General features: G+C 54.8%; 1 protein-coding gene across 1 annotated transcript; it reads left to right on the top strand.

The window, feature by feature from the left end:
* The first annotated feature begins 7,476 nt into the window (after window positions 1–7,476).
* On the top strand, window positions 7,477–15,140 carry INSYN1 (inhibitory synaptic factor 1). The gene is made up of 3 exons (XM_065642017.1): window positions 7,477–7,564; window positions 7,882–8,606; window positions 14,469–15,140. Exons 2-3 carry the CDS (start codon window positions 8,430–8,432, stop codon window positions 15,138–15,140), a joined length of 849 nt encoding a protein of 282 aa, XP_065498089.1. The 5' UTR covers window positions 7,477–7,564; window positions 7,882–8,429.

The raw sequence follows: 15,140 nt of genomic DNA, 5'->3' as shown, positions 1-15,140 counted from the left end.
AGATTCTCTGTTGTCTTGTATGAGGCTGTGCTGGGCACCCTTGTCCAGCACCCAGCCACGTGTTAAGCCACAGCCAGGGCATAATTTCACACTTTATATTTTCTAACTACTAAGGTTACCTTGGCAAGAGCGATCAAGGGATAACACGTGAGAAAGCACATTTTAACAAGGGTTTTCCACCTTTGGCAGCTCTGCCCATCGCTGATTAATCCTGCCGTGAAACCAAGCAGATTTAATACCTCTCCCCCCAAAAATATCAACCCCAGTAACATTTGGGGTTTCTAATATCCTTTCATGCATCACATTAGTGAACTCACCCAGCCCCAAGGCACAAAATCCTTGGTTATTACCAAGCTTAAAGGATTTTCATTTGCGAATCCACCGTGCTAAGCGGGGCCCTAGAGCAGAGACAGGCAAAGTTTTCCAGGAACGAGAAATATTTCAGCCCCCAAGAAAGCCCCACAGAACGCTTGGCAATCCCCAAATTTCCATCCCTTTGTCCAAGTTTCAAAGAGCTATTTGTGCCTGGAGGATGCCAGCGCCGCTTCGCTGCAGCGTTTAAACAAGCCACCACCACAGAAAAAGAGATTTGCATTTGGAAACTCCCTGTGATTTTGCTTTTCCATTCCTATTGCAGAAGAAAAGATGTCGTTTGAAAGCAATTTTGATAGAAATTTCTATTTGGGCTAACGAGTCGATCACAACTGGAACACCAATGATGGCTCAGACACCATGGGGATGGGCACTGCTGAGATAGGAGCAGTAATTAGTTACTTCATTAATATTAATATTTCCAGGTAGGCAGCAGCAGCTTCTGACCAGAGAAATAAGAAGGAGGCTGTGGCCAAAATGGGTAGAGCTTTTCCCCCATCCTAAGTCCTACCCCAGAACCAACCACGTCACCACACCATCGCCCTCCAGGGCCACAGGTCCCACTGATTAATTGTTTATCCTTGCACACTGTAAATCATGAAGAATTTGAAAAGGAAACCTCCCCAGGCAAGGTCACCTTTCCCCTGCCAGGGCTCAGCTCTCACGTTCCCAGCTTCAACACCGAGATACCAACCCGACAGGAGAAGATGCTGTAATTACATCCAGCCCTCGTGACAGTCACATGCAGCACCCAGAGACTCCGTCTCCACATCCCAGCACCACAGTGATCCAAATAAACAAGAAAGCGAATAGAATCGGGGATGAAGTTATCAGGAAATATCAAGAAATCCTTAAACCCAAGTCTTCTCAGCGAGCATCCTTGTGGTCAGGCTCTGCCTGGACCACTGACGTGCTCAACTGGCTCCTGCAGATGTGGCCCTGCAAATTTAACTTTGCTTTTGGAGACTAAACAATCCCCAGAATTATTTGGGAACCCCAAAGCCAACAAAGCAGCACATCGCTGAACCCACTGATCTTATCCTTCCTATATAAATATATAACCCAACCCGGCCACACCGGAGCATCTCTGACACAGAACAGCTCCGTCCCCACAGAACTGCGGAGGAAAGAGAGCCAGAAACTTGGATAAGGTCACGGACAAGGCTTTTCAAAATGTAAATGAAGCCCAAGGAGTTGGCCTAATCCTGAATGCAGGCACTTTGCAACACACGAAAATGAGATTAGCACAAGGTCCCCTTGGCACAGGTCGGGTCCGTCTGCTTGGTATTCTCCTCGCAGAGGGTCTCCCCAAGGACAGGACTGAGCCCAGAGCTCCCAAGGACATCTCTTGTCCCAGCACCATCCTGCTTGGGTATGGTCATCCTGGCAGGTGTCAAATGAGGAGAAAAAAAAAAAAAAAAAAAAAGGCAATTTTGGGCCAAATCAGCATTTCATTCACAGAACGTCATTGCTGATGCTGCATCCCTCAAAGGGAAAGGAAAGTGCAAGGGAAGCTGGAAAACCCTCTTCCAAAGCTTTGGGGAAAGGCTTATTTTTCCTTTCAGCATTTATTTGGGTAGGGTTTGGGTTTGTTTTTATTTTTTTGAAAAGCAGCTGGAAAAATCCAATTTGCTGTTGAGTTCCAGCACTGGCCCACAGCCCTTGGCCGCTGCTGGGGCTCCTCTAAGCCCAGCTTTGCTGCATCCCTGGTCCTCGGGACCCAGGGGAGCACCGAGCCTGCTGAGCCACGCTCCAAATCAGCACCTTTATGAAAGGTTTCCACTTAAAAAGTAGCACGTGAAACTCCAAACAAGACAAGCTGAGGACGGCAGAAAATACCCGTTAGTGCTCAACCCCAGGAGATGCTTTCCAGGGTCTGGACTCTGAGTCCAGGCTAAGGACCAGAACCGCGGGTTTTTTTCCCCCCAATCCCTGGTGCCCACCACCCACCAGCCTCCCAAGACCTTCCCTGCTCTCCTGGAGCACTTTCAGCCCAAACACGGAAACCAAAGAGAAACTGAGGCACAGAACGTTGGTGCCACCTGCTCGTTCAGCACAAAGCATCACCCAAGGGTTTTCATCCACACTGGAGCCTCTCACCCTTCCCAGAAGACACCTCTATCTCTCCCGCAAAGCCAAAAATGCGCATTTAGGACACTCCCAGAACCCAGGCTCCAGGATACTTGGAGTTCTCCCCTCTGCTCATTTGTTTGCACAGAGAAACCATCCCCGAGCAGCCTCGGCTCCCCTCGCCGGGGTGATTAATAGCAGTTTCGCTAGTAAAACAAAAGGCCATTAAGAGCGCTAATATTTGCTCTCCCTACTCCCTGCCTACTTCATTTCATACTTCAACGCCAGCCCTGTGCGCTTTCCCCAGTGAGAATTTAATTAGGGTGTGCAGGAACATCAGACACATCTCCCTGAGCCCAGAGACGCCCAGACCCATGAAAACAGGGTGTTCCCAGCTCTGTCCACCCAGAAAAAGGGTAAACCCCAGAGCAGGGTGGAAATGATGAGGATTCCCTGGCTCCATCTGAGGCCAAGTTGTTAAATATTAAGGAAAAAAAAAAAGCAACATTTCCACGGGACTTTCAGCTAATGTGGTGATGGAGGGAGCCACGCTCAACCCCATTCCAGCCCCACAGCAGGAACCCCGATAAGAAAGCAATAATAAAGCTCTGTTAAAAGAAGTTCAGACCGCACAGCCCCTAAAGAATTTGGAAATAAACCCCAAGGACCCAATCCCAGGGAGAAGAGCCATGCTTTGGGGTTACTCACTGCTCCTCCACAGCTTGCATGGGGACAACCTCCTCTTGCTAAAAAACAAACAGCAAAAGAACCCGCTCTCATTCTGGGACCCTTTAAAGGGAGGCTGATGCCTCTTCAATCCTTTTATATTGATGGTCCCACCCTCCCCAGGTGGGATGTGTCTGGGCTAAAAGCCCCAGGGAGGGAGGTTGAGTGGTTTTGGGGTTGTTCGGGCTGTCAGATGGGGTGATGCTTTAGACAAGAGCTGGACAAGTCAGTATAACACAGGCCAACAGCCCTACACGATGGGATATACAATATCCATCAAGATACACCAATTCATTAAAATATAACATTTTTCTCAGGGTAGGAGAAGTTTCCCATTTTGCCAGCATCTTTGGAAAGCAGTTGTGAGTTTTTCCACGTCCCGTTCCCCAGCAAAACGGTTGGTTTCACAGGTCACACCCACGTTGCCACTCCATTTTAATAGGCTTTTTTTCTTTCTATCCACTTAAAAGCAACAAGTCGACCTGAAATCACGCGGCTGCAACACGTGGCCTGAGCACGTTGGCTGAGCAAAACCATCGCTGCTCAACACCAGTGGCGGTTTCTACCACCTCATCCTCACCCTCACCCTCAAAAAGAGCCCATCGTGGGCCATCTCACCAAAGAAATCTCTATTTATCACTGAGAGCGAGGATTTTGATTTCACCCCAGCCCTTGTCCCAGGGAGCCAAAATCCCAGCAGGCAGGGGAACCCCCAAACCAGCATCCAGGACCACATTTTGGAGCGTCTCTGAGATGAATTTCCATGTCTCGTGTTTCAAATGGCCCAAGGAACAAGTTGATCCAGGAGAAGGATGCTTCTCCAAGAGCATCCGCGGGATTTCTCCCAGAGGGACGCACCGTCTGCTGCCGCAGGATGGGAATTGCAGATCTGCGGGCTGTGGAAAAGCGATGGAAATGGGGAAGAAAACAGATTTTGAAACACTGCTCAAAGCAAAGGCTTCTTGGGGGATTATTTTCTTTCTCCTTCTCAGTTTCTTACCATATTCTCTGTGGGTTTTCCCTGGGTGGCTGGGACCTGAGCTGCTCCCAGGCTCGGTGCTGCTAACATGTATTTCTGTATTCTCACATCTCCCCTAGCTAATCTTTAGGGAAAGAGGAATTGACAAACTGGTGAAAAACTGACTGACACTCCAATCAAAATACAAAAGAAACAGAAATAAATGGCTCTGAAAAGAATTGCTATTTAATTAGAAATTACATCTGTGCCAGTGAGTCACGGCGGGGAAGCGATACATCAGCGGGCTCGGCGGCGAAGGGCACCTGCCAGCAGCATGATAATGGGGATCGGCTCCATTCTGGGGCCCCAACGGGAGATTTTGGGGTGATGGAGGGGACCCCCTGCCATGGGGGTGCCCTGCTAAGCCTTGCTGAGCTGAGAGCCACCCCTCAGGAACCAGCCTGGAAAATAAACTGCCTGTGAGGCCGAAAGCTTTTGCAGAGAAATCCCCTCCCAGCAGTTTTCCTGCTGGAATGGGAAAATCCCTGGGAAATCAGATCTAGTGAAAAGCATAAATAAAGATTGTAGAGTGAGGGAGGGAAAGAGATTAGGGAGGTGGGAATGAAGCCGTTTCTCTCTCTCCATCACGCTCTGGCTGTGCCCCTCCCGTGGGGACACCCTGACCCTCCACCAGTGGGTACCAAAGCTGGGTGGCATTTGGGAATCGCCTCCCGAGCTCCTCTGGGAGACCCCGAGGAAGGTGGGATGGGTTAGAAGGGGATGTCTGGTAGGGGGATAGGGGACATGGACCAGTCACAGGGGACATGAGATGCTGAGTTATTCACAGGACGGAATTCAGGCTTTGCGAAGCAGCAAATAAACGGGTGGGACCCCTGAGGATGTCCATCCAGAGGGTTCCAGAAGGTGGCAGGAAACACTGCTCCAGCCTTCAACCGCACACTGGAGGCTTTGGACATCCCTGCAGGGACATTTCTGCTGCCTTAGGCTTTCCAAGGTGGGTTTCTGGGCCACACCAACACTCAAGAGTCCTGCTCTCCAGCACTGGTAATGGGTATTTTCAAGCACCTTATATCAACCTGGTTTGGACCTGAAGTCCTCAGGCTGCTGGTACCCATCACAGTGGCAATGAGCAGATACCTATGGGAGAGGGGAAGAGCAAGTTTCCTCCCCAGCCCACCTCTCACTCGCTCATTTTATTCCCCACTGTAGTTTATTCAGGTCCTGCTCTGACCAAAATCATTTTTATCGCCTTCCCTGGACCCTCTGTGTGCATTCGGAGGTGAGACCTGACCTAGTCCCGCATCACCGGTCCAAGGTGGATTTCCCGGGAGCAGCACATCCATCCCACTTTTGCCACCTCCACTCTTCCCCAAATTACTGTCGTAATATCCCCACTGATTTTTGTCTCTGCCTGGTTAACGGCAGAGGCAGAGCATGAGCTGCCGTTAACCTGCTATTAGAGGAAATCAAAGCCTGGGAGAGGAGGAGAGAGTGTCATCGTCGTTGGGGACCTGGGTGACCGAGTTGTGCCTGGCTGAGCTTTAGGTGGAAATTATTTTACGGAGGAAGCTCCCGCTGAAAACTTCCCACCAGCCATGCGGTTACCCTGGAAAATATAATTATAATCAAGCTGTGCACTGAGGGATTGCTCGCCGACACCCGCCACGCATTCAGCACTGCTGCCATCCCACAGATCCAACGCTGGATCCCGACCTGCACATCCCACGGGAATCGGAAGAGCCCCCAAAGCATCACCTCGCGACGAGCTGCTCGCTGAAGAATGAGTCAGTTCAGGTCCACGCCAAAAAGTGTGTTCAGCACTTTCGAACACACCCGGTAGGAGGCAATAAATAACATGTATGCGCACACACCATCTCGCCTCCCGCAGACCTGGGATTGCCACCTATTGTCGCGGTTCAGCTCTAGGACAAGAAATTCTCCTTGCTCCCATCGCTGGCTGGATTTTCCCAGGATGGATCCCTGCTTTGGGCTGATTCCTTCCTCTTGTTTTGGTCCCCTCCACACCAGACACCCCCCCCGCCCCTCAGACTCATGGTTATTATTTTCCTCCTGCCCAGGCAAGTTCTGCAGTAGAAAGCTCTGCTAGAATGATTCTCCTGCACCCTGGATGCACTGGTATTTTCTACAAATCCCGCAGAAATTAACCCCAAATATGACCCATAGGGCGGCAGCGGCGGAGGGCTGTGTGTACATTTTACATTCGAAAGTGACCAGCCTTAACGAGGTTATTATTTAGAGAGGGGGAACAGAGTGGGGAAACTGAGGCACAGCCACCCCGCCAAGCAAGGGACCCCCACCCAAGCAAGGCACCCCCTCCCAGCCCTGCCTCAGTTTCCCCCAGAGCTGCCCCCTTCCCCGCTCCTCACCTTGCAAAGGGGCTCCCGGCCCCTTTAAGCCCCCCCCGCCCGGCGGAGGCTCAGCCCCTTTCTCTGACACAGCAACCACCGGGACGAGCCGAACCGGGAGCCGCGGGGAGGCTGCGGCGGGGGCCGGTGGGGGGGCCGGGCGCCCACCGCCGCTCCGCCCGCCCCATGGCTCAGCCCGGGGCGCCGGGCGCCGCCCGCCCCGTTCCACCCGCCCGGCGCCCGGGGAGCGGCCGGCCCTGAGCCGCGATCGCTGCTGCCGGTCGGTCCCGGGGGCACCGGGGATGGGTGCGGGGGTGCGGAGCAGCGGGGGCACCGGGGAGAGCGGGAGGGTGGGAGGGATGCGGGTACCGGGGATGCGGGTACCGGGGATGGAGGATGCGGGTACCGAGGATGCGGGGATGCGGGTTGCGAGCAGCGGGGATGGAGGATGCGGGGACCGGAGATGGAAGAACGCGGGCACCGACATCCTCCATCCCCGGTGCCCCGGAGGATGCGGGTACCAGGGATGGAGGACGGGGGTACCTGGGATGGAGACGCGAGCATGTCGGGACCCCCCCGCTCCCTGTGCGCACCCCCGAGCTGGGGGGATGCCTCCCCCCAACCTGCTCCGCCTCCGCCCGTGCTGCTTTACCCCCCCCCCAGTCACCGCGGGAAGTGGGGGGGGCATTTGGGGGCAAGGTGGGTTTTTCTCCTCCCTCTCCTCTGCCGAGTCGGGGTTGGGGCTTGAACCCGCAATGGAGGCTAGAGGTGGGGAGGGGGCTGTCTGACACCCCTCCCAAAACGGAGGGGTCCCCCGCGACGTGTCTCCGCCCCCCCCCCCGCCACGGCGGGCTGTCACCTCTGGTAACGTCTCACTCCTTCTGACAGCAACCAAAAGAAAGTGGCCCCCGGACTCCTCTTGTGCCACGCAATAGCCCCGAGGGAGGAGGAAGAGGAGGAGGAGGAGGAAGTAAGAAAAGGAGAAGGGGAAAAAAAAAAAAAGGACAAGAAAGAGCTTGGACTGGAGCCAAGCGGGGTCTGGATCCCGACGGTAAGTTCCTGAGATGCATGGCTGTCTGGCTGTCTGGCTGTCTGTCTATCCATCCATCTGGCTCAGTGAGACCCCACTGCACCGAGTCTCTGGGTTTCAAACTGGGGGGGAGCAAAAGAGGGGTACCAGGGTCAGTGCCAGGCTCCAACCTGCCCCCCGCTCCCAATTCAGGGCGACCTACTGAGGGGGTACGCGGGGGCTTGTCCTCACGCCAGGGCTGTGATCCAGGCGAGGAGGAAGTGGGCAAAGCCCCCCTCCAACTTCCCAGCTGCAGAACGAATGGCTCCCTCACGTTGTCTGTCTGTCTGTCCTTGCAGGAGGGGACCCTGGGCTCCCCAGGACACCTGTGCCGGGCTGGGAGACCCCCCACCACAACCACCCAGTGTTGGAGCTGGCGACCCCGGAGCAAGGGCCCGACGCAGGGAGCAGCATCGCTCCCTGGGGACACCCAGCCCCGCGTCCGCCTCCCTGGCACCGGGGAGCAGCCGCTGGATTTTAGCTTCCTGGGACATCTGAGGGACTCTTCCTCCTCCTGCTCCGCCGCAGCAGGCAGGCGAAACCCTGCTCGCCTCCTCCACTCGCCCCATGGCCACCCCACATCTCCCCACGGCCACCGGCTGAGCCGTCTCTGCAGCGTTCCCCACTCCGCATGGTGCATCGCGACCCTGCTCCCCGCTCCGAACCGGAGCCCCCCGACCTCGCAGGGAGGCGAGCGTGCGGCTGGGACTTTCCTGGAGGCAGGGGAACGTTAAGATGTTGAAAGCTCCCCGGCCGAGAGGGGCTGCGCGGACGCCAGGCCACCCGGCTAGCGGGGAGCAGGATGGACAGAGCCGTTGGGGCCGGGAACCGAGGCCGGTAGGGAAGGATGGACACCCGAACCTGCCAGGACAGGCAGCCCTGTGACCACCCCAGCAGCAGCAATTGTAGCAGCAGCAGGAGTAATTGCGAAAGGGAAAGGATCCGGAATCGGATGAAAATGGTGATCGGGCAACTGGAAGGCATCTTACAGGAGCTCAAGGAGGTCGCCAAGGAGCTCCGGGAGGTAGGAATGCCCCAGGGTGTCATTGCAACGGGTCGTGGGAGCTGCTGGTCCCAAATGGAGGTGCCGTGTCCCACTGTCTGTCTCCTGCCCCTGGGACCGGGCTGGGGGGAGCAGAGCCAGCTGAGAACCCACAACCCATCAACCCGGCTGGTTTGCAGTAAGGATTTTCAAAAAGAGAGGGGAGAAAAAAATAGCTGTGGTTTGTAAAATTGCTCTTGACGTTGACACTGGGGTTTGCTCAGAGTTGGGGGGCCCGGCCAAGGCACCGACCCTGTGGGTGCTGGTGGTGGGAGAAGCACCGAGGGGTCACATACTGGGGCTGCTGGTGCTGTGCCGCAGGCGTGGAGTTGGCTTTGCTCTGCCTGGGGAGCAGTTTTCAGGCCCCTTTTCAAATCAGGGATTTGGGCATTGCAGAGGGCACTGAAAATACTGGTGTCATCCCTGGGTGCAATTATGGGGTCTATGGGCTGGGCAGGGGGCCAAAGTCTGTCCCATAGCCTGGCTGTTGAGGTCCATTGCTCCTGCAAAAAAAACCGCTATATATACATATACCTACACACACATATAAAGTGTGGTTGGAGTTTCCTCCCGGTGCGGTGGCACGGCAGAGTGGGGAATTTAATATTTCTGGGGCTCAAGGCTTTGGGCAACACATCTCCAAGGTGGAGGGGAAGGGGACCTGGCCAGGGCTAGTAATTTAGGACATCTCTGCAGGTGACATAACCCAGCCAGAGCATCCCTAGAGATTGTCCTTGCTCCTCTTGTGGCTTCCTGCAGCAGAAAACAAACCTGGCCGCTCGAAGCAAAAAGCCACCCTGATTCCCACAATGCCAACATAGAAGCCCGAAACCCCTTTGATGAATCTCTGGTGGATTAAAAATAGTGATAATAGTAATAATCAGGAGGCAGAGCTATTTTCCATTTAGCACGAGCTCACTTCGTGCTGGTCCGGGAGCTTAAAGAGGCCTTGAAAGTGAGGATGTGTCAGTTCAGCCCGTGGGACCACCACGATCCTACGAGCATCCCTCCTGCCAAGGATGCGGAGGGCTAAGGATGACTGGGATGGGACAAATCTCTTACCGTTTCAGAACCGCGGCTGAGTTGCTTTTCCCACCAAGCCTTGGGTAGCTCCATGGGGTCCCTGTCCAGCTCTTAGGGTCAGAAGGACCTTGAACAACCCTGCAGGATCCCTGGTAGGCTGCCCAAGTCAGGTTGTGTGCGTGTGTCAGAGTGGAGAAGAGGAGGTGGCCTGAGGACACATTCCCTGGGGACACGTTTTGGGAAGCATGTCCCTAGACGCCAGTGACCTTCCAGGCTGGAACTGCTCCTCACGTCATGGAGCAACAAAACCAGGTCAGCCATGAGGTCCTCACCACAAGGTGGGTCCTAAACTTCAGCCCTTCTCCACAGCTCCTACAACATATCCATATAACTTTGCAGCAATTAGTTGAATTTATACTTAGACAAAACAGCATCAAACTCAATAAAAGAGCAGGCTCCGGAGCTAAAATACACCAGTCCCACCAGGTGAAACTGGGCTGCAGCAGCTCCATAGAAACAGAGGTCTGGTTTTTGCCAAATCCAGAAGATGTCGGGCATTAAGAGTCTTTGGAAATCCAACCCCTTGTCTTCTAGATCACTCATAGCAAGTGTGATGGGAACATGTTATGTGGAAATCTTTCAAGCCCACCCAGAAAAGTGTGTGCTAGACAGCAGGCTGGCAAATCGTAAGGATATTGCTGAAAGAGAAAATGATAAAAAAAAAATAAGTCCCTGTGGTTGTCTACCTTGCATGTGGTGAGGTGAGGGCCAGGGCTGGGGACAAGGCTGGGGACAGGCAACCCTGCAGCCCCAGACTGATGGCCCTGAGCCAAAATGGGCTCATGGGTGGGGGTCCCAGGAGGGGCTGCTTGGCGTCATTAAATCCCATATGGTGCCCCCAGGGCCCTGGGACTTGCAGTATCGGTGTATTCTCCGACGGAGATGCCATGAAGGCTTCAGAAATGTCCATCCCTGCAGCCACCTCCTCTGCTTTGTCCTTCCCTGCGTGATGCTGGCGGGACCCTGGGTCAGGCACCGTCCCCAGCTCCCCAGAACGGTCCCCACTCGACGGCTGTCGCTCCAGATGTCCGTTCGATTCAGAATGCTGGTTTACCAGTTTCTCCGCTCCCACTCTCCCTCTTTTCCCTTTTGTGTATATAATTATTCCCCAGCGCTCCACGACAGGGCTGTATTATGTGCGGGGAAAATTATTATTAAAAGCGTTGATCGAAAAGGCACACTGGAAGTAGAAAGCGGGCAGGAGGCAGGCGGGGAAGGCGCTTCCGTCGGCGCTGCCTGCCCTCCCACCTGTCTCCTGCCAGCCCCGGCCTCTTCCCGTGGGAATACGGGTGATGCCACGGGGAAAAAGATGCTCCAGGAGGTCCCAGGTGTCTTCACCGCAAGGCTGAGCTTTTTTCCAACCCTTGGATTAGTGCTGGGGGTTGGAAACCACCCCCTGGGGTATATTCAGAGGAGGGAAATAGAACCAAACGTCTATGCAAGTTTCCCTATGTGCAAATTCCCCCAAATCCCATGGGATGGGTCCTATCGCCCCTGTAACCCTGGCACGAGAGAAGTGGGGTCTCACCAAGCACTGAGGGGTCCCCTCCAAGCCTTGGGCAGGAGGAAAATCCTTCCTGCAACCCCTTATGATAATAAATACCTTAATAATGTCATAATCAATAGGCGATTAGCTGGGAATGCCTGGGAAAGTTCACGGCAAGAAGGCGGCTTATTATTCTAATAATAACCTGTTTTAGAGAACTGCGCCGTGATTTTTGAACTATTTAGCAGCTGATGATCTTAGAAATGATCCCAAGATCCACGGCATGATCATTTATAAGCGTTAGCTTGAGGAAGAGAGGCCCCTGTAACCCAGCTCCTCTTTGCGAGCTCCAATTAATCATTTATTCCTTATTAAATATTTACTCACCTTCCCTGTGCCGGGGAGAGGTTTGGGAGATGCAGAAGGTCCCTGCTCCAGGAGTGTTTGGCTGTGGGGTCGCGGGGGCTCTGCCAGAGGCTCTTTTCTTCCTCGGAGGGAGGAACCGATGTTCAAGGCGGTGGTGTCAAACGCACCACTTTGATCCCAGCACCTTCCAGCTCCTTCCCCACTCTCGGGAATATTTGCATTGTCAAAGGCCACCGAGCCTTTGACGTCCCCTCTTGTCCTCTCACCTCGTTCCTCACCTCTCCAGTATCTTCTTGAGCTTTGAGGAGGTTTAGCTCCTCAATAGGAAACAGCATGGCCAACAGCTGGAGCCACCAAGCCAGGAACCTTCTTGCTTGATTCGCAGCCGATAACCAAGAATCTCATTAAAAAAACGACAATGCTCCAGATGTTCAACCTCTGCCTCAGTTGGGAAGGTAAAACACCCAATTTGGGGCAGCGGGATGAAGCCCCTTGGTGACACCACCCACGAGTTTAAGGGGAATTACTTTTGCTCCCTATTTTCCTGCTGTTTTGAGCAGAAATGTTCTGCTGTCCCAAAAAAAGGTGGCTCTTTGCAATGAGGTGAAACCTAAAGGTGAGGGAGGATGGGGACACGTCCTCTCTCGGTCACCCCTATGACACCCCAGGGACACTCCAACCCTCATCACCTGCTTGTAGGGGGACAGAGGGGACAAGAACATCGCTGGGGTTTCAACCCGAACCACCCAGGTCTGATTCATCCATCCCTCTCCATCGAAAAGGGGGGAGAAAACACCAAATCCTACTTTACATTTAAATCCGCAGCAGGTGCCAAGTGTCACATAGGTATTTAACACCCCCCCGCTGTCACCACCGCCCGTTTAAAATAGAAAAAATGCTCCTGAAAATAGCTCCAACTGAGCCACCGCCAATGTGACACTAATCCCTGTGTGCCGTGGCGGGGACGTGCCACCTCCCGGCACCCACCAAGCCCAAATTGCAGCGGGTCCGTTTAATGAGGATGAGCAGGGACCCTGGGTGACAGGGACCCAACTGGAAGCCCAGGGAGATGCTCGCCCCGAACCTGGTGTTATAATCACCTCCGTCAAAACAGAGGTGATCTCATCTTAGCAGAGGATTTCAGCAGAATCATTTGCTGCCTTATTAAAAAATAATAATGGCTGGGTGTTTCCCAGAGACAGCTCTTTTCCTGCCCTTTCTCCTACTTTTTTCTTGTCACCGAGAAAGAAAAGGTCTTTTTTTTTTTTTTTTTTCTCTCTTTTCTTCCTTTTTTCACCCTTTCTCCCCCAGAGAAAAAAAGGGGAGAAAAATATCTGGCAGTGCATTGGGGACAGAAGCAATTGCCTTTTCTAATTTCAAGACTTTGACGTGGATCCTCCCAGCTTCGATGTGCCTTCAAGGGCTCCATCCAGGAGAGAAGTCGCCCATGGGGCTGGGGACAGGTGCCCATGCAGCACAGCTCAGGAGGGAACTACCAGGCCTAGGCTGAGCTTATCTGGGCTCCTGGGCAGGGTGGGGGTCCCAGGTGGGGCTGATGGAGGCCATTAAGTAGTATTAGTACCTCTTGAGGTCACCCAACACAAGGGTGGAACAGGGTGTCTGAGCCCAAGGCCTCAGTTTCCCCCAGCAAAATGCTGGAAAAAATGGAGTTATGGGATAACGGCAGCATAAAAATGATGGAGAGATGCGCTGTGATTAATTATTCTTGGGGTGAGGAGGTCTGACACCCGTTGGTGAACCGTGGCACCCGCGGAGATATAGCAGGGCATGAGGAGAAGGAATTAAAATGTGTCTGGCGAGATATTGCCCATTGATTTGTCTTCCCTGCCTTATTTGGGGAATTTTGTGGCTGATTTCCACCAGGAAAGGATGTGCAGAAGGGCAAGGGAAGGAAAAAAGACGGGGAAAGAAAGGCAGTGATGCCAAATAACCAGCAAAAAAAATAATCACGCGTGAAGAAAGCACCTTGAAAAAGCCAAGCAAAGGGGATTTTTTTTGTTCCCAAATGCTCCGTGGAGGGACCAGAGAGCAGCGGGAGGGACCAATGCCCAGGGGGGCGCATGATAGGGAGTGGGGGAAGAATAAAATGCACCAATTGGGTGCACAAACGGATACTGGAGGTGTCGAGGGGTTCCCCCCGGCCCCCCTCCTTGTCTGCCGCTGCCCACCCCCTGCTTGGCAGCGCTGGGACCGGCCAGGCCCTCTGCCAGCATCCCGGAGAGCTGGGGGGGGCGAGGCAGCCACCCTGCCAAAAATACGCCCTTCAAACTGCTACCGAGCTGAATTTTCACGTCGTGCTGTGCCTCCCACCCAAAATAAAGCCCCGCACCTCCCCGCGCACGTATCTGCACAGAGAAACACCCACCAAGGAATAGCGCAGAGAAACAGCACCAGCTCCGTTCGGATGCCACAGCAGCAGGGGACCGAGCCCATCGGTGTGGTGGGGGGTGACGGTGTTGTCCCTGCAGCCTCCTCACACCTTCCCATGTATTTTGTCCCACGAGCTTGGGACATTTTCCACCCCCTGCCTCAGTTTCCCCACCTGCGGAGCCGCCTTTTCCGGGCGGTAGTCACTGGTGGCTCCCCATGGTGAAGTGTGAGGGGCCGACGGACAGCACGTGTGCAGGGGTTTGGGGTGACATTCGGGGTCCCCAGGGACAAGGCAGACCCCAGGGCCACCCAGGGAAGGGCCCATCCTGCTGTACCCGGCATGTGGGGGCACCCGAAGCTTCACCCCCTGCTCGGGGCTCCACTCGGGCTGAGACCTCCCAACTCATCACACGGGTGGCGCTGAGGAAAACGGCAGAAAATTAGGGACGGGGTGTTATTCTGGGAGGGTCCTGTCCGGTGTCTCCTCCCTGCCCAACCGTTCGTCCGTCTGTCCGCAGGTGGTGAGCCAGATCGACCGCCTGACGTCCGACTTTGAGTTCGAGCTGGAGCCGGACGACTGGACGACGGCGACGGCCAGCAGCACGTCCAGCAGCGACAAGGGGGGAGGCGCCTTCGAGCTGGGAGCCCTCGACTTCGCCGCCTCCGACATCCTCTCCGACAGCTGGGAATTCTGCTCCTTCCTGGATGCTTCCACCCCTTCCGACCCCGGCGACGGTCCCGAGCCCCCGCGGCCGCAGCCTCCGTCATCTCGCCAGCCCGATTACCGGCTGATGAACGGGGGGATCCCCATCACCAACGGTCCCCGGGGCGGGGGGACCCCGGATTCCTCCAGCGAGGAAGCGTTCGGCGGCACAACAGCCGGTCAGAAGCTCCCGCATCCCCGGCCGGCCGGCACGCGGGAACGGGTGCGATTCAGCGACAAGGTGCTTTACCACGCTCTGTGCTGCGATGACGACCGGGACGGTGACAGCACGGTGTCCCTGGGGGACGATGGCCCCGAGGAACCCGGGCGGAAGGTGCCACCTTCCAAGCATCCTTCCAGCGGCGGTGGCGGAGCCCCGGCGCGGCGGCTGACGAGGAACAGCAGCACCCAGACTGTAGCCGACAAAAGCACCCAGACGGTGCTGCCTTATATCCCGGCCAAGCAGAAAATGAAAAATAAAAACTGA

The sequence above is a fragment of the Caloenas nicobarica genome, chromosome 10 (assembly GCF_036013445.1).
Source record: "Caloenas nicobarica isolate bCalNic1 chromosome 10, bCalNic1.hap1, whole genome shotgun sequence".
Lineage (NCBI taxonomy): Eukaryota > Metazoa > Chordata > Aves > Columbiformes > Columbidae > Caloenas > Caloenas nicobarica.
The sequence above is the reverse complement of the archived record's forward strand: the minus strand, read 5'-3'. Positions and strand labels throughout refer to the sequence as shown.

Coding starts and splice junctions, on each gene's coding strand:
- INSYN1 (XM_065642017.1), top strand. CDS start 8,430: ATGGACACCCGAACCTGCCAGGACAGGCAGCCCTGTGACCACCCCAGC. Junction 8,607..14,468: donor TCGCCAAGGAGCTCCGGGAG/GTAGGAATGCCC, acceptor GTCTGTCCGCAG/GTGGTGAGCCAGATCGACCG.